We start from the raw sequence: 19,884 nt of genomic DNA on the forward strand, positions 1-19,884 counted from the left end.
AGGACTGAGACAGTGTGGGGATGTGGAGGGGAAGGTTGGAGCTGGTTGCGTTGTGTCCGTGTGTGCTGTTTTCCAGTGGGTAGGAGGGAGGGAGAGGGGAGCGTGAAAGGGAAAGTCCAGACAGAAGAGTGAGGAGCTTGAAGGGCGTTTAGTTGGATTTCTGGAGGACAGATGGGCAGGCGCAGAACAGAAGACTCTTATCTTGCCTCTCCCCCCTCTCTCTCTCTCATTCTCATTCTCTATCCCTGCGCCTCTGTTAGTTGCTGCAACACTGGCTCTTATTCTGCTGTGACTGCTCATGAAGATCTACTCCTCGGTTCCGTCCGCTGGCCCCACCAGTATTCTGAGGCTCATTTTTTGGCAATTTCTTGGCTGTAAAAAAAAAAAAAAAAGTCAAATGACAAAGGAAAAAAAAAAGAAGAAGATTGACAAATTCAAAGCCAAAGGAAAACAAATAACGTTTACATCAGGTATTCCACATCCCCAGTTTGCTTTGTGGAAGAAACCCATGTAGCACAGGCGACTTTCATACAAGTTCCCCAACACCGGAGTCTACCAAGGGATTGAATAATTAGAGGTTACAACAAGAGACACTTCTGTGGCTGGTTTATCGCAAGGAGCGACACTTTTACCTGTTGTGTAATATAGACAAAAAAACGCCTTCTAGACCGAAAACTCGTTTGAGGAGGGCCCTCCTGACCTTCTGTCCCTGTAAGTAATGTGTGTTACGCACTACCTGTTATGTCCCGTTTACTCGTTGTACAGAGCTGCAGAAGATCACGGTGCTATATAAAATCTATATTATTCGGATTATATTATGATCATCATGCCTTTACTGATGACGGACATTCAATAAGCCACTTATTACAACGTACACTGAGAGATTACAGATTTACAAAGCTTCCACAATGAAATTCCTCCCGCTAGCCCTCGCACGTTTCATTTGCTTCGCTGATCTTTAACTAGTAAAGTACGCCGTGAAAAGTTCCTCCGTCTGGCCATAAGTTTATTCACACCTTCAGTTATCAATAATAAAGCGTGCTATCCAGCAGAGGAAAGTACAAAGGGCTACGTGCCGCAGGTTAGGAGAGTTCAACAATAAGGTTAAGAAGCTCAAAGTCATTAACCTAGATCTAGGATGCATCTAGGTGTCGATGAACTATTTGTTAAGGTTTATTTTCGTATTTGTATAATCACTCAATGTAAGATAGTAGTTATAAGACACAAAGCAGTTATACAGAACATTCTCTATACCCGTATCATGCTTTATTCATCAACATTTGAAAGTTCTGATTACTTTCAAACAATCTCAGAACATAAAAGTACTACTCGGGTGAATAACGTGCCGAATGTGTGGTTCACATTGTCCAAAAGAGAAATGGGATAGTATTGTTTCTCCAGGACACACATATATTTTACATGCACCTGGCCAGCACATGTATAGGGCTGCCCCATGGTATGGGGGGGGGTATAAAATTAATTCCCTTCTCCAAGTTTATCCACGTTTTTTTTTTTTTTTGTTGGTGAAAATCAACAATAGGGATGTGTTATAGGTTAAACTTCATGAACCTATGATTTGATATCTCCATCTGTACTATTAATAGGAGCCCTGCCTCTTATCTGCTGAAACGCATAGGCTAGAGGCGATTTCCGGCAGCAGCCGAGGGCAATGAACTCCAAATGGTTTAACGAGATCAGCAACGTAATTTAATCAGCCAACAATTCATTTTAAGAGCCGTGAAGGGATGAAAGGCATATGTCCAGCATCCCAGAGTAGGTGAACTCAGAAAGTTACTAAATGGGAAATATTATTATTTTACATCTGCTATTTAAAGAGAGAACCATTTAAAAGTTGCGTGTGATAGATAATTTAATACATAATACTACCCTGCTCACTACCGCCCACCTCCAAAGGCCACTACAGAGATTATTAATCTGTTTTATTACAAATATTACTGCCACCAATGAGCAATGACCTGGGCTGAGTGTTTCATTCAGTTTATCAAAGGGCTTTATTCACTAAAGTGAGAGCAGGAGAGTAGTGGATTCCACCTCCTCACTCCATTATTCATTGTGAAGGGTAAGGTAGAGATTGAATAGATTGCACTGATATAAACTAGGTATTATGCAGGGCCAGCCAGGCTATTTCTGCAGGAGAAGCTCAATGAGAATGGACCTACATAACGAATAATAAAATGAAACACAACCCCCCCTCCCAACTATCCTATCCAGTCTCCCTATAGTGAATAGCCCCAAACAGGTGACGTTGTGAGTTATTTTAATAGAATGTGTATACAGCTAGTTTTAATATCCGTTGTTAGCAGACATCCCTAAAGTTTATGTGTGCGTTTTTTTTTATCTTTCTGTAAAACAACCCTTTATCTCCACTCACAGAAGATATGACCTCACCTATAGCAAGGAACAGGTCATTGACATTCATCGCAGTCTTGGCCGAGGTTTCCATAAACAGCAGACTGTTGTCATCTGCATACGCTTGGGCTTCCTGCAAGCAAGCATAGGACAGAAAGCTGTAAATGTTACAGCTGAGTGATGTTATTGTGACATAAGATGCATGAGAGACATCCCTAAAGGGATCTCTATTCATATTGTATTAAAAACGCAAAAAATAATTGATCATAGTGCAAAAAACAAAAAAAAAAAACTAAACTAAAAAAAAAAAAAGCCCAAACATCCCATTGCCCAGTACTACATGTAAGGAGTATAACCCCTTCCTGTTCACTACCCATAAGCCCCTTAAGCTACAAGTATTAAAAATACTACCCCTGTAAGCAGAGGATGCCGAGGAACATAAATTGGGCCCATCAGTGGCACCTACTGTGTAGAAGAAATTGTAAGCAAAATTGCAAAAAAAAGGTGTTTATTTTTATACACTAGCAGTCACTTTTTGCTTGTTTCTATGGTTTTTCTGAAAAGAAAAAACCAGGATTGTGTGGGTGCATCAAACACGGAAAAGGGGTGCTAAAAACCTTCGGTACTGAAGGGGTTAAGTATGGTTTGTCATGGACATACTGTTTACATAGACATATACACATTAAAAAGATTAAGGGGGTATGTCTGGCTACAGCTCAGACAGCAAACAACTCACTTCATACTCGACCATGCGTTTGTTTGTGAGGTCGGCCTTGTTACCGGCCAAGGCAATGACAATGTTGGGACTGGCTTGTCTCTGCAGCTCCTTAACCCATGTCTTGGCTCTAGCGAATGTCTCCTGTATGAAAAAGGCACAACAGGTTAAAGTGAAATCATTGTGGTCACAGCTTAACACCACAGCTTTCAAAACCAATTTCTCCTACTAAAACTACCAATATCTAGTATCGGTCCCCCTTTGCAGTTATAACATCTTCCACTCTACTGGGAAGAATTTCCACAAGATTTTGGAGAGTTTCTGTGGGAATTTTTGCCCATTCATCCAGTAGAGCATTTGTGAGGTCAGACACTGATGTTGGATGAGAAGGCCTGGCTCGCAATCTCCGTTCCAGTTCACCCCAAAGGTTTTTTGGTGGGGTTGAGGTCAGGGCTCTGTGTCGCCATTCAAGGTCTTTCACACCAAACTCATCCAACCATTTCTTTATGGACCTTGCTTTGTGTACTGGGGCATTCCTGGAATATAATAGGGTCTTCCACAAACTGTTCCCACAAGGCTGGAAGTGTAGCATTGTCCAAAATAAGAACGCTCACCTGTTCTTAAGATTTAAAGGTGGATGTAGGAAAGGCATAATTCAACGTGAAAACCAGATACTATTTAAATTAAAAAAGTAATCGGTCCATACTAGATATTTAAAAGCAAACTTCACTGTCACACCGTTCTCTCCTAATTATCAGATCAGAGGCGGCTGCAGCTGCTCGCCTCGAATGGAACAACGGCACTCCTTTTGAATGTTTCTTCCTCACAGCACACTGAGCCTTGGCCTCTGATGGTTATACCCGTGCTTGTCATAGTGTATTTATTCCTAGTGTAGTCTATAGTGTTGTTCCTGTATTTGATCCGGCTTGATCCTGACTATCCTGAACTCCAGCTACCTGACCTCAGCATTGATATGGCTTATCTTGAACTCCGGCTACCTGACCTCGGCATTTATACGGCTTATCTTGAACTCTGGGTACTTGACCTCGGCATTAATATGGCTTATGCTCAACTCAGACTTCCTCACTACGACTTGTCTTGACTACTCTGCATGTGTACTCGAGTCTACCCCCGGTCTCAGAGGGTCCTCAGAAAGTCCCATGGTCACTCAAACCCAAAAGACTCAACCCGAGGGGGAACCGGTTGAAGGGTGAAGAACTATTCTGAGACTGATGGGCTTTCTCTTGTGGGGACACCGTGTCCTATCCTGCAACAGCATGTCCCCTGCTGACATATTATTGCCGTATTTGCTCGATTATAAGACGTGGTTTTTTTCAGAGCAAATGCTCTGAAAAATACCCCTCGTCTTATAATCGGGGTCGTCTTATAATCAGACCTCAAATAGGTCTGACTATGAGACGACTAAGATCCAGATCCCCCGCAGCTGCAGGGGACCTGGATCCTCCTGTCCCCCCCCCCGCGCCCCATGGGGGGCGATGGACGCAGACAACCACCGCTGCTAGCCACACCTCCTTCTGGCTGCAGCTTAAGTTGTCTACGCGAATCACGTAGACATCTACACGCTGCCAAGGCTGCATGACAAGGGAGTCAGAAGCACCGGTAAGTTTGGGGGGGGGGGGCGTGGGAGTGTTAAATGGGGGGCATAAGGCATTTCTGGAGGCAGAGTGTTCTATGAAATGCCTTTTAACCCCCTTAATGCCACTCTGCCTCCTGAAATGCCTTAAACCTCCCTATGTGCCACTCTGCCTCCAGAAATGCCTTATACCCCTATATGCCACTCTGGCATTAAGGGGGTTAAAAGGCATATTATGGGGCAGAGTGGCATTTAGGTCAAAAGGCATATAATGGGGCACAGTGGCATATAGGGGGTATAAGGCATTTCTGGGGGCAGATGTGCATAACTGGGTTGGAAAATAGAAGGAAATAAAACCAAAATATTTTTCTCAATCATAGCTTTTATTAAAAAAAAATTGTTTACATGAATTAATATTTACTGGTAAAACTTTTTTCCTATAGGGTCGTCTTATATTAAGGCTTTTTCTTTTTTTCCTAAATTAATATTCAGATTTGGGGGGTCGTCTTATAATAAGGGTCTTATAATCGAGCAAATACGGTACTCTTTATTCTCATATATACCAATCCTAGCGTTTCTTCATGCAGCATGTCTGCCCATTTTGTGTCTCCCGATCTACGACAGACATCTATGATAAAGCATCTGAGGGTACGAAACTTGTCAGGTGCTGTTTTTATGCATTTGGAGAGTCTTACTGGATAAATAAAGATTTTTTTCCGTTATAATATGCTGTGATGATTTATTCCTGGATGTGGAGGCAGAATGCTGGTCCCTCCATTTCATTTTTTTTTTTTTTTAATAACCGTTCTGACCCTCTCAGTAATGCTTCTGCAACTTTTTGGTAGCTTTTAGTGAAAGAGGGAATAATTGCATATATTTTTAGTCTTTAATCATGAAACGTAACTTATTGCGTAAAGTTTCACGGTTAATATGCAGCCATTGGATCTCTCCTAATGCATTGGTTTGTCTTTGTCGGTCTATTCTTGTCTCGTCATTCTGCTTCGAATATATATGTATTGTAAGAAGCGCTGTTTAAATTGTTGGCGCTACGTAAATAAAATAATTCACATTCAGATTATTACATCTGGACTGTTAATATCCACATTAAATTCATAGGACAGTTTAAACATACAAAACACTTTCAAACAAAGGTTTCTGTTAATTATTAGAACCTCTGTCATAACACGGCTTGTTAGGTTTGATACTAAAAATGTATGCTTTGTTGTGAATACAAATAACACAGACATGCGTGGGATACAGCGGGATACAGCGGGATACAGCGAGATACAGCGAGATACAGCACAGACACGGTCTCTCAAACTGCCTTCGCTTACAGCAGTGACACCTAGTGGCAATTTTAAGAACTGCTTGAATATTTTTTGTTTCCCGTTTTAGCAATAAAAGTCGCATAGAGATGGCCAACCTAGTGTAGATCACACTAGGTTGGCCATCTCTATGCGTCTTTTATTGCTAAAACGGGAAACAAAAAATTCCCTGCCCTGCCCTGTCAGAAATTGAGATGTGGGAGCTGGAAAAACAAAACAAAAACTTCCTCCACACCTATCTTTGGATACCTGTGAGGGCTTACCGACCCAGGAGTGTCCTGCTACGCTCATGCACGGCTTGGCTTAGCCACTTGCTTTATCTATTAATACAGCTTTCAGTATTATTTATACCCAGGAATAACCTACATTTATAACTTATTTGGAATGTGCCATCAATTTACATAGCACTTTACACGTAGATTTTAGTTCCTTTTTTCCCGCAATTACTCTGATAAAGATAAAATATTTTACCTGATTGGTGATATCATACACCACTATCGCAGCTTGTGCTCCTCGGTAATACATTGGTGCCAGACTGTGGTACCGCTCCTGTCCCGCAGTATCCCATATTTCAAATTTTACCGTCGTGTCATCCAAGCAAACAGACTGTGTGAGAAAAGCAGCTGCCGAGAAGATCACAACAATAAATTCATTCAGATAATCAGATTTTTTTATAATACGTATGGCATTCTATCTCAGACATACAAGTCTTGGCTGTGAAACAGAATAGTAAACACAACTAGAGTATTGCTTCCGGGACTATTTCATCACTTGGCAAAGTGGACATTTGGTTCTAGCCAACTATTAAAGTCACCCAACAAGAACCCATCCTATGCTACCAAGTGATTGTGTTTTTTGTTTTAAGGAAAAATATCCACTTTCTACAAACTTTAAAAGCCAATACATGAAAAACACCATCACTGAGTTTACAAAGTATATTGGGCATTGATAGTGACAAGCTGGAAGAGGCCATCAAACCATCAAGGTACAGAAATGCTTCACCTAAACATCTAGTGAGGCTCAAAATGTATTTTCAGTATGTTTTAGTTACTAATTGCCAATTATCTTTAATGTTAGTAAATAGTCTTACACTAATGGGCACAAATAAATGTTTTTCAAGTAAAATGTGTGCAAATACACTGGCCGGCAGCAGAGCGCTTACCACCGATTGTGCTCTCCTGGAACTCATGGAACTGTCCTTTCACAAAGCGCAATACCAGACTGGACTTGCCCACAGCCGATTCACCCAGCAGCACCAGCTTGAACTGGCAGATTTTACTGGCCTGTGATTGACCGTTTGGCCTAGCAGCGCCTCTCCCGGCCATATCCTGGAAACTAATTACAAGAAATGCTCCAGAGGACAGAACCTCCCAGGGCGGAACTGGCGTGAGGCAGCAGATTCAGCAAGAGAACCTGGGTAAAAGAAAACAGTATTAGATTATATTTATAAAGGTGGCAATAATGTACGCAGCACTTCTTACAAAACATATATTCATTGGGTAGAACAAAACTAGAATTGACAGATAAGCTTACAAACTAGAGGATCTTGCGTTCACATTGTTGTAACTACACACAGCAAGCACTGTGAGCAAGTTGATGGTAGGTGAAGCATGTCCTCCAAGAGATAGATGTTTCGTATGGAAGACATTAAAAAGATGAAGACGCACCATGCTCAAGGGCAAGCCATGCTGATTAAACTTTTAGAGAAATGCAAGGGGTCAAGTACAAGTTTAGCAAGCAAAGTGTCAGACAAAGCAAGCAGGGTGCAGGCATTAGTAGCAGGAAGGAAGAGGTGGTTCTACCTTATTACAGATCTCTGGCCAGCGCTCATCTAGAGTATTGTGTACAGTTCTAGAGACCTCATCTCCAGAAGGATACTTTTTTAGTTCAGAGGATGGTTAGAAAAAATGCTGGAGGGTTTGCAAGATTAAAAACTAACAAGAGAACAAAAGAAGATGTGATGGGAAGCGATTTCATGAAGGGCGAGCGAGAATTTTATTTAAAATACAGAAGAAATGTTACAACAAGAGGTCACAGTCTAAAAGTAGAGGGTCAGAGGCTTAGGTGTAATGTACGTTTTAGGTAACCAAGGGGGTTGTTAAGGAGAAGAGCCCGCAGAAAAAGTGGTAGTAAGTAATAAAGTATCCTGAATCCAACATGCGGCAAAGGTCTGAAACACGGGCGGATTAGATGCACCAGACGGTTCTTATCTGCTGCCTAATTCTTGGTTTCTATGTATCCATTCCGAAGGAGGATAACGGGGATGGTGAGCTGGCAAGGCCAGATTAAATGGAGCGGGAAGCTCATTGATGTAATATTTCCAAAGCAATCACAGCTCTTTAAGTTTTATGGTTAAATACACCTCAATATCACTGATGGCCTCCCTGGTTAATGATAGAATACTATCGAGGCACAGAACACGGAGCGGACCGAGTGTTTATCCTTAACTGGGTTCCTTCCATCAGTCTGAGATACTCAGGGAGGAAGAGGAAGATATTCTTTGCTCATTAGGTGCGGTATCCAAGCTATTTAAGGACTGGTAGCTATAGTTCACTATAGGGGTTATTTATAATGGCGGGACAAACCCAAATTTCCATCAGTGACAGAAACGTGAGCTTGTGACAAGTTATAACATTAAAAACCAACAGAATGAGCAGGTCAGAGACACGTGCACCAACTCGCTAAACCTGTTGGGTTTCTGTACCGGTGCAGCCTAGTTATACCAAAGGAAAAAGTTACAGACATTTGACACGATCAGTCTCATTCGGTGGTATCGTAACCGACATAAATGTCTAAAAGCACAGCTGCCTCAATACATCCCGGCAGTGAAGCCAACGTGCGGGATCATGGCCAGCGCGACTATATGGCAGTAGTCACCGAAGCTGCAGAAGTATGATCACATAAGCCATCGATGTGGCTGCGTAAATAAAATGAAAGCTGCTTCTTTCTCTTTCCTGCATTAACATCTTGTCAGCTTGTTGTACGGGTCATGGTTCCAATCAGCCTCGGCCAAGCGGAACAGTCGCTGTAACCCAAACATTCCTCTGGTGCTACAATTAAAGGCTACAGGGAGGTTAATCTTCCACGTCCTGTGACCAGGTAAACATCACATGGCTAAAAGATTTTTGTTCCTAGGATTCTAATCGCGTTGCCCTCAAAGCCGAGGAATCGGTGACATTCTGGGCAAAACCAGCCACTTAGACACACGTATTTTTGCTATTTATGTGTGTTATGTTGCACAAAACAGATAAGAATGAGGAATCCTTTAAGAAGATGCATGGTTGAGGTTGATCCTATATGTATAGTAAAGCAAATCCAGAGGGAAGGCACACGGAGTTAGCAGTAAGGATCAGGGAGAGAAAATGGTTACATATAAAAGGATAAAATGTTACTTGCGGTTTGAAGGGATACACGGTCACACTATCTCACAGTTAAATGCAAAGTTATACAGACTTGTTCTAGTTTAAGACTTTATGCCAAAACAGTTACCGAGAGGGGGGGGCTAGTGAAGTTGTACATAGTATAATTCCCCAATTAAGATAAAAGTGGAATATAACGTATGAAAATCCATAAATCCATTTAAAAATAGACAATCCCATACATCTATCGTATCGCTTAGCTTTCTTTAGGCATAATAGTGGTATCCAAACTGTCCTCCAGAGACTGCTAATGGTCTGCAGGGCCATTCGCGATATGAATCTGAAGGCAGGTAAGAACCATTTGGCCCATCTAGTCTGTATAGACTGTTTGTTCAACCCATGAATTGGCCGGCTCACTCAAGTCCTATACTACATAAAATATATACATATATATATACACACACACATACACACAATCACATAAGGGATTTTTAACTCTTGAAAAACCCACAGAGGTGCTGAAGAAATAATGCAATGAGACGTTTGAATACTATTTCCGCATGTAATGATGTAAAGGAAAGGGTTCTTCCCATCTCCATGACAGCCATTTCCTAAAATGTTTGGATCTGGCACGGAAAACATGATGGATAGTTGAGTTTCAGCCCCAAAAACAGGAAACATAAGAAACATCTTATCAATCCTACCCAACGTCCAGATGTATAGATCACTGCGAGTCACATTCCACACTGATAGCTACGCACAGAACGGACGCTATTCTGGGATTCCCAGTCAAAGAGGGGGGTTTCACAGAAAAAGTCATTCAGAGGTAGAACGGTGTAAATCGGCAGGGGGAATTCACTAGGATTATTCTTTATACACAGCAGCCAAAAGGAACTACCAAGTATACAAAGTATAAAGCGCTTGGACGGTGCAGCAGAACATACTGATCCTGTTTTCAAAACAAAGTGCATTCCACAGTTGAGTCCAAAGAAATGCAGCCAAAATAATAACATCATAACCCACTCCCTCTGTGACAGCGTTTCACCAGTGGGTTGGGACTGTAGAATATGAAGATTTCAAAGACAAATGCACAGACGGTATCTTAGCGCTGCACTGTTTGACTGCTGCCCCAGAGTTTAATGATTACACGCGTGTCCATGTTTGCCGTTTGATTTCCCGCTACGGAGCTGCCTGGGCTCCAGTCCATAATTGCACTTTAAAGGGGAAGTTGGAAGCCTCATGCAGCCACACCGATGAAAAATTAAATCAACAGGAGCACTTTCTGAGCCTGCCAGCGGTCAGCAAGGGTCTCATTAGCCCCGCTGGTACGTGTGCGAAAGCTGCTACTGAAACTCCCAAGTACACGCACACTACCGACACACATACATCTCCTGCAATGCAAGTATTTGGGGGCACGGATGGAACGCAACCGAAAGAGAAGTCTCAAAAAAATAAAAAAAATAAAAACTTAGGTGCCAATTTGTTTCATGCTAAAAACATGGAAAGACAGGAAAAGTGTTGGGGGAGAGTGTGTATGTGCTGTCTCAGCAAACACACCCTCGCTCCTTTGGGCGGTTCGGTTATAGTGCTGCCATCTAGTGGTGAATGACTGCAACAGGCATTGTCATATACACAGCTGCCAAACAGCACAGGAAATGGAATCATTTAAACATTCTATATAACATGTTCCATCCATTAAATAAAATACATCATAACCCATCACTGTGCTCTATGACAAGGCAGGTTTCACATACTAGGACTGCAAACACAACATTCCATTTCCAATCACTCATCTGGCTTAGGTACTTACCTTTTGAGGAAGCTGCAGCACACCTCCCCCACCTTGGTCCAGTTTTACACCATCATCAGCTATGTGGAGCAGCCAATCAAAAGGAAAGCGCCACTACTAAATCTCGCGTGTGCAGGAAGTGCTCCCATTGTCTCGTTAGACCAACCAGAACTTTCGAGTGACCCAGGGGAGGCCATTCGGGATCCACTTACTACTTGTGGAAATCAGGGTTGCGGGACTATTTGATACATACTTTAACACACACACACGTAATTAAAACCTCTTACAGTAACAATATACATTGTGTTTTTTCTCTTAAGAAAGGCTCCTCATCGGAGGCTTAAGTGTCAACATTTAACATTTGTAATCAGTGGAATACAAGAATTAAGTCCCACTAGAGCTCCTGTTTGTCTAAATATATTCTTCTTGGTCATTGGAAGCACCAGGGCATATTTGCTAAGGCTTTTGAGCGTGCCACTCACTTCTGGATTGTGTTGATTTCAAATATTATATATATATATATATATATATATACACATTTATATATATATATATTAAAACTTCCCTCACAAACACTCTGACAAACCAAAAAACCACGTACGCATGTGAGAAATAGCGAAACTGCCAAGGATGTGTGCGAAGAACACACAGTAATACTTGAAAGAAGTACAAACGAGAAAAGCCAGGAGACCGTCACACGCCGTAAAGAATGACGGATAAGCTGCTCATCGCTCTTAGAAGACAAACGGCTCGCTGCCCGGAATCGTTCTTGATGCCCTGGGATAGCGAAATGGGTAAAATGTACTTCAACTTCCTTACGGATTGGGGAGAGAACCTTCACATCAGCCACTTTCTTAAAAATCCAAAAAGAAATTTAAACCTAAACAAATTGATACACATTCGCAAGAGCGGGACAAGCCAACCTGTAGATCTATTACTGAATGGAAAGATGGAAGTAGGGACGTTCAGAGCTCAGCCAGAAAAAACAGAAACAAGCTGGTTTGAGAAAGTTTTCCTTCTAAATAACATTATCAAGTAGTTAGAGAGCAAAAACGGGGATTTTGCTCCACTTTTCCAACCCGCCAGCCATATTGGGAGTTTATAGCGACTGCCAACCGCACAGTAATACGAGCTACAACTAACCACAATATAAATGCAGCCATCGCGTGGAACGAGCGGCCCCGCAGGACGGCCCCGCGCCGCCCCGAGCTCCTTTCCGGTTTTATTTTTACTGTTTCAACTCAAAGACTGATTTAATATCCATTCCTCCTTACAAGGGCTGTCACGGACAGCAAGCCCTTAATAATGGCGACGTCTTAACACCCTTTCGAGTTGAGTGTAGGAAGCCTTTGCGTTAAGATGCTTTTGTATAGCTGAGGGTGATGGGAGCCACACAATGGCTCATGTAAGGATTTAGAAATACAGGAGTAAGGGGGACGCTGAAAGGCCGGGGTCTTGCGGGATAAACAGCCTTATGTAAAGAAAATGAAGATTCTTACGGCCGAGGGATATATTATAAAAGTTATCGCATGTCCTGTGCTTCTACTTCTTGTATCGTGGAGAGTTTATACACAGATGCAGCAATTTACTGTCCTAGGCAGCTTTTTCAAATAATAACGCAATAATACTCATCTCTAAGTAGTTTAATATACATTACTGAAAAAGGTGGCACAAAGTTAACATCTACTGCACAGAAAAAATTGGGGCGAAGGTGGACACTATGTAGGTTTAAAGGGACCTCTCAGCTTATATATATAGACATACATACATATTTATATCTATATATATTAAAGTGCATATGATGGCTGAAGTTAGTACTTACCTTCTTTTAATGCTGAAGCGCAACACCCCTTCTGTGCTCCATGATTGCCATCAGTTCTGGCCAATCAGGGAGCAGGAATGGCTCCCAATGGAATCAGTGTGTGTACCATATGCACATATACCTGGGGGTCCCATAGAACCCTCCCGGAGAGTTTGGGCGAGCACATAGGTGCTGGAGAGTACTATTAGTTTGGGTTTCTTGCCTTTTGTGTCACTAGCAGAAAAACCCTCAACTTCATAAAGCAACTTCTAGGACACCCCTCTACGGTGATCTGTCGGGGGCTCAGCCCGCCAGGGACAGTAAGACAAAGATGTTACCGGAATCAGAACAGAAAGTTTCCTGAACTACAATGGTAAAAAAACCTCCTAAACTATGGAAGGAAGAAAAAGGTAAATACAAAAACAGACGCAAAAAAAACACTTAGGGATTGACAAAGTATACATTACTCGCACTTCATAATAAGCCACCGCTTCACGCTACTAACTCAGAACGATGATTTACTGCACGTTCCTCAAGCTTTCCAAGTAATACCCCCAACAATTTAGACGATATGTTTTAGACACAAACGTTGCAAACTAACACCAAATTACTCAGAACCATGTCGGGTATAACGCGTATTAAGCGGCAAAAACATTTAAAATATGTAAATAATAATAAGGTGCCATTGTTTGCCTAACAGGACACAAAACTATTCAGAATTAGAGATTTAATCCCAACCGTCACGTCAAAGTCTAGCGCGGAATGAAGCAAGCCATAGCGTGTCAAACGGCCCGGCGCAGAACGATGACTCCGCCGGCGGAAACCCGACAGTCACAGGACTTGCTTTAGATGTAATAAAAAGCTGGGTGCCACAGCAGGGAGGTACGTGGATGCGTTAAATGTAATAAGTATATGAAAGCAGTTAAAAAGCTCACATAATGCTTTATTTAAATGGTGCCAACGAGATCTAAGGGAAAGGCTTAGACGTTTTTGTAATAGCTCACAACGTACTTTCTGCCCAGTATGGGCAATTTTATCATATTAAATTCATCTAACCGCCATGGCCTAGAGTACAGTACAGCACAGACTACATGAAAACACATAATTATCCATCCTGGCGTACCCTAGGCTGCAGTTAACAGGCCAGATTTTAAGGATCTCTCCAATTCTGTACTGTTGTTAATGCAAGGATTGGCAGCCATAAGTGACATTTATTCATATAGCGCCAGCAGAGGCCGTAGCGCTGTTACACTCAGTGGAGCCATAGGCCATAGCATCTAAGTATTTTTACAGACACATTTATAAAAAGAAAAACACATATATGGCCCATAAGAAATCCAAAACTCTGCACAACCTCATCAGTCTGCGTGTTCAGAATTATTATTATCTTTTATTTATATAATGCAAGTACTTAAAGTGATCTGTTTAAAACATCCATCAGGGTAAACTATACCCAGAGCATCATGTGATGTCTGTAGCATATATGTTACCGGAACAGAACGAATATACCCCATTCTAACAATGCAGAGATATTACAGCAAACCTGCCTCTGATCCTACACATGCACAGTATATATATATATATATATATATATATATATATATATATATATATATATATATATACATACATACATACATACATACATACATACATACATACATACATACATACATACACACACACACACACACACACACAGCACGTATACAGGTATATACTCAATGCATGCATATATATATATATATATATATATATATATATATATATATATATATATATATTTATAAAGAATTGTGCACAGTCACGGGCAATGTCCAGCCGACACAGAGGCACAAGCTGAGTTCAGATGAGGTGCAGAGTATATGTACAGCAGGCACACGGGGGGTGGGACGGGGTCTGGTACCTGAATGCCGGCTTATTAACAGGTAAGGGGGTCATACACATAAAGGAAGTTACCTGACACCGGGTGCCACCGTCTCCCAGTCCCTAGAAACACACAAAACCTCCCACTCTGCCTCAGATGTCGAACACTAACACTGCAGAGAGTCACCCAAACCCTGCGGCACAGCCGGAGGAGGTCCGAAGCTGACGAGATGAGGGCCAGCAAATCGGAACGCGAGAAAGGAAAATGACAGCCGATCGCCCCGCAGAACGACAGTCACATCCACCAATAGAAATTAAGTATACTTATCCACACACCGCCCATTTCAAGAGGCGTTTAGCGCTACTGTGACAAGGCAGGCCGAGCGCTGACATTTAAGTCTAGAAGCCAATAGAAAGTTTGCGTTTTAATGATTAGCAAGGATAACAGCCAATAGAAAAACGCAGACGATCTTCCTTTAGGCCGTGCCCGATCTGTTTTCAGGAAACGCCTGTGACAGGAGGAAGCAAATCATAAACAAAATAAGATGACCCAAAAGGGCGGGGCAATTGTCTTCGAATTATTGAAGGAAACGCCCTTATGGGACGCTGGCTGTTGCCGTAATGCTGGCGGCGACGGCTGGCATTAAAGTTACTCCGCTCAGGAAATGACGTCATTCAGATATAGAGTCGGCTTGGAGGTTCGCGATCCATGAATTTTAGTGTTCTACGGCGTTAATGTCCCGTTTTTCCTCCTTCATTTTTATATTTTCCGTCAACGGCTTCTTCTCCTGAAATTGAAGGCATAATACTTTTTTTTATTGATAAGCTTGATAGCGGTGAAAATGTTTAGTATATAGGCAGTGACGTAACTACAAGCCACAGAGGCCTGGGGCGAAAAATGCCCCAGGGACCCCCAACTGCAGAATGCCCACAGTGCCACCTTTGCCCCAAACAGCTTGTGAGTGTCCCCTTTTAAACCCAAGCAGCTTATCAGTGCTATCCTAACCCCCAAGCAGCCTACCTGTGCCATCTTTGCCCTTACCCTCCATCGTATAGTCTCTCACACAGTCATTGATCATACACACACACACTTATACAGACATTCATGCTCACACACACTTATGCATGTACATGCATGCTCACAATCAAACATACATACCTGCACCTGCTTACACACCTCACCTCCCCTGTGCTTTCTGTCCCGCTGCCTGCACGCAGCCTCTATTTCACGGCAGGTTAACATGACCTCAATACGTTCCTGACTCTCCGTGACAGGGACAAGTGATCGCAGTGGACACCCTGGCACCCAAGAGGCACAGGCCCCATTGCAGTTGCGACCCCTGCAGTTACGCCACTGTATTTGGACCAGATAAAGAAAGTCCCGGGGACGCACTTTTGCAGTTATATAACTAACCAAAACGGTTCATTATTCTATAAACGTACAGAGTACAGCGTTAGCTGTAAAAAGTTGGTTGGCCAGTTGGTTGTCCTGTGGTTGTGGGAGGGGCTTCAGAATGATATCCGACGCCCTCCTCTCAAACAGCCACGTCGCTTAGGTTTCATCATCATTTCACACCCATGTTTTCCAACCCCTTTTCTTAGCTATCTTTTTTTTCATGGGTGGCCCTCTTCTAGGCCTACTAGGTAGATTGGCTTCAGCACACCACTAACCAAATTACTTCCTGTTTCCTTATCCCCCTGACTCTCTCGCTAAACAACTCTACTTCTGTTCTCTCATATCCTATAAGGCTTAGCCAGACATACTACTTCCATTATGCTGGCTGAGCATCATGGGAAGTGCAGCAACAGTAAAGCTGCAGATGCTAGCTGTGAACTAAAATTCCTATGATTCTCAGCCAGCCAGATGTTCACCATAATGCTGGCTGAGCATCATTGGAAGAGTAGTCCACAGCAGCAGATTTTTTTTTTTAATTAAAAAAGGCTGATGTTAGCCTCCCTCCCAGGACCCCTACACACTGCCTTTACACACACCTGCCCATAAACACATATATACACATACACTGCCCTTACACACACACATATATACACATACACTGCCCTTACACACCAGCTAACAAAAAACTATACTGCTCTTACACACACTGGCCCATGTACACACACACACACACAAGCATACAAACACATACACTGCCCTTACACCCCAATCTCTTACCTTTTCCTCCATCTTTCTTCCTCCATCCTGCATCCTATGGTGGGAGCGCGAGGTCTGAATCTGAAGTGACAGACCTTGTGCACCCTAATGTTGAGCCGACTAGAGCGAGATTGCTATTTCCCAGCTAGTCTGTAGGTTGCAGCTGCTGATCGGGCATCTGTGTGTGCCCCCCCCCCAGCTGCACCTGAGGTGAGTATCGCTCTCGCCTCACCCTTCCTCTGCCCCTGCAAATCAGGACTGTCCTGCCTAAAATGGGACAGTTGGGGGCATGCATAAGGCCCTCCATACAATTCTGTGCTCATAAGCAAATACTACCCTACTTGATCTTTATGTTCTTCCCATGGGCTAAGGCTCTCCTCCTCACTTATCACCTCTTCCTGCCTACAAGATTTTCCTTGGGCTGCCTCATATCTCTGGAATCTACTCCCACCGAACCTTCAGAGAAGTATACCATCTTAGCTGCTAGAACTTCATTGTCATTGATACAACCTCCACACTACCTCTCGCTTTCTCTGTTCCTTATGTTTGTCACCCCATTCCCTCAAGATTGTAAACTTGCTAGCAGGGCTCTCTCCACCTAATGTATCGGTTTGTCTTAGTCTGTCAATTCTAGTCTAGATCATACACTTAGAATAAATATATTGCAAGAAGTGCTGTGTAAGTTGTGTACGCTATATAAATAAAAGATAATAATAGTAGAGATAGGTTAATAAGGAGGAATTATGAAAGAGGTCCCGGGAACAGGAACTTAAGATACCGGTTTGTGTGGTATACAGATAGTTTTCAATATATATAACTTAGTTTAATCTATCAACAACAATGTATAGGCTAATTTAGTGTATAGAACAGCATACTGCAAAAGGACAAGGGATATACGCAGAAAAAGGTAAACATAATCTTTAAATTGTAGTTGATTAAGCATGCCAGCTGAAGGTTTGCTAATGTCACATGCCAATAAATCGGAGCTCCCCAGGTCAGGATAGGATGGGAATTGGGCATGGTGAAACGCAACTCCCACGCCCCTGAGGAGACCACGGAGACCAGAAGAAGCAGCGCTGCACCTGGAGAATTCCAAGGCATGTACAGTATATGTCCTATTTAATTGGCGTAGATATTTTAACTCATTAAAACGTCAATGACGTTCCATGCCAGCATGAATAAAGTGTCCCAAAACTACACGACGGCATGGAACCTCATAAAGAATGTAGCAGCGTGCTCTCCTGTGCTCTTCCCAGTGTAATAGACTAACTTGACACTGAGAAAACTCTCTGATCCTTGCTGTTATGCACAACCAGCCACCCCCACCTGCAAATAAAATCAATAAATCACAAAACACAAACAAGAAAAATAAGAAAAAATAACCCTACATCCACATTTTATGTATATATTTTTTTTTTTAGAAATTGACTGGTGACCCTGTAGACAAACTGATACCAGTGATGGGAGTTGTGGCCCACGAGAAAAGCAAGAAAGGATGCATACTTGTGAAAATGCATATACTTTTGTGGGGTATTTTGAGCTGGTAGGCTGCTAAACAGTCCCAAACCAGACATAATATTCTGAAAATACAGGGTTTGTTCCATTTTGGGCCCCATATTTTCCAAAACCCATATAAAGCCTATCCATGTGGGATGTTTCTGTAATCTAGAGAAACAGCTGAAAACATTTTGGTGGGTTTTTCTGCAGTTACATGTAAAACACAATCATGCGCGAGCAATCTTAAGAAAATTAGGAGTCCTAAAAAAGGAGAAAGTGTAAAAATGCTGAAATGTTTCAGGTTTTTGGGCACAAAACGCTTCCAGTAAGGAAGGGGTTATAAATCATCCCAATATATACAGAAATATATATATTTTAAAATATTAAGGAGATTAAAGTTCAATTGCATTAGACCAGATTTAAAACAAAAACCAAGAGACAAACGTTTAAAGTATTTTCAAATTTATTTTTATGAAAAAGGCCTTTCATGGAACACGGGGGAGAAAGAATAGTTTGGTTAATCCTAATCCTAATTGTTTTTAAAGTAGGAAGAATGGTGAAAATGCCCCTATTAGGAGAAAGAAGGATAATCCTAGAGCTTTGTGCTCACATGATTCCGAAGTCTGGTAAAAACCTGCACACCGATTGTGTGTCAGGCGAAATGTAGACCTAAATACAGCTAGGTGGCGGTTTCCTTTCAGAGAAAAGCTGCACATTGAAGAATACAACGCAGATAAAATTAACTACAGGCGTTGAAATAGTCTCCTTGTTCAGTAAGCGGAGACATAACTCCCTAGAAGAATCACGGTGACTTCTAGAACATTTGTTCCATTGCTGATCCGAGAAAGTAAAGCTTATCTCAGTGTAAGCCTTCTTGTAAATAGAGTTTCGTTCAGATTTCCAATGAAGAAGGTACAATGGTACCTTACTTTTACGGTTTTGTGCCTAGAAGTACTTATTCAATCGAACACATATTTAAACCAGGGGCACTATTTAGTATTGTTTTAGAAAACACTAAAAACTGGTGCACAGTAGGTTAACAATTCAAGGAGCAGGATACAGGCAGCATAGTCCAAGAACCAAGCCAAGGGTCAAAAGTCAGGAGGTCAATAAAGGTCAGGTAAGGTCAGGAAGGTGTAGCAAGGAACACAAGGGGAATGGCGACTTGTACATAAACAGATACCAGGGCCTGGCAACATTCAAGCACATAATGAAGGGAGAGAAGGTCTGTAAATAGAGCTGTAGGTTTAAGGACTATGGCTTCTTCACTGCTCTATCCTGCTAGGCATTAAAAATATTGCCATCTGTGTAAAAGAATGGGGTGGGGGTAAAAGAGTATAAATTTCCTTACCTGTGGTGCAAGGCACGTGTGTCTTTGGATGTGTAAGTGCAGGTGTGTGTTAGAGACTGTGTTTT

At 42.1% G+C, this 19,884-nt stretch overlaps 1 protein-coding gene across 1 annotated transcript; it reads right to left on the reverse strand.

Moving 5' to 3' along the window:
- Positions 1 to 229: 229 nt before the first annotated feature.
- Positions 230 to 15,041, reverse strand: RAB5B (RAB5B, member RAS oncogene family). Its single transcript, XM_053455646.1, has 6 exons — positions 14,913 to 15,041; positions 7,167 to 7,417; positions 6,476 to 6,627; positions 3,107 to 3,229; positions 2,410 to 2,503; positions 230 to 372 (listed from the first exon to the last, which is right to left on the reverse strand). The coding sequence occupies exons 2-6, from the start codon at positions 7,327 to 7,329 to the stop codon at positions 257 to 259; spliced, it is 648 nt and encodes a 215-aa protein (XP_053311621.1). The 5' UTR covers positions 7,330 to 7,417; positions 14,913 to 15,041; the 3' UTR covers positions 230 to 256.
- Between the last annotated feature and the right edge of the window lie 4,843 nt (positions 15,042 to 19,884).

This window comes from Spea bombifrons, chromosome 2, assembly GCF_027358695.1.
Source record: "Spea bombifrons isolate aSpeBom1 chromosome 2, aSpeBom1.2.pri, whole genome shotgun sequence".
Lineage (NCBI taxonomy): Eukaryota > Metazoa > Chordata > Amphibia > Anura > Pelobatidae > Spea > Spea bombifrons.

Bases quoted from the DNA above. Each gene is read 5' to 3' on its own strand.
- RAB5B (XM_053455646.1), bottom strand. From the start codon at position 7,329: ATGGCCGGGAGAGGCGCTGCTAGGCCAAACGGTCAATCACAGGCCAGT. The intron at 2,504-3,106 runs GTGAGTTGTTTG...GCTTGCTTGCAG, and splicing joins AACGCATGGTCGAGTATGAA to GAAGCCCAAGCGTATGCAGA. The intron at 373-2,409 runs GTGAGGTCATAT...TTTTTTTTACAG, and splicing joins TGACCTGTTCCTTGCTATAG to CCAAGAAATTGCCAAAAAAT.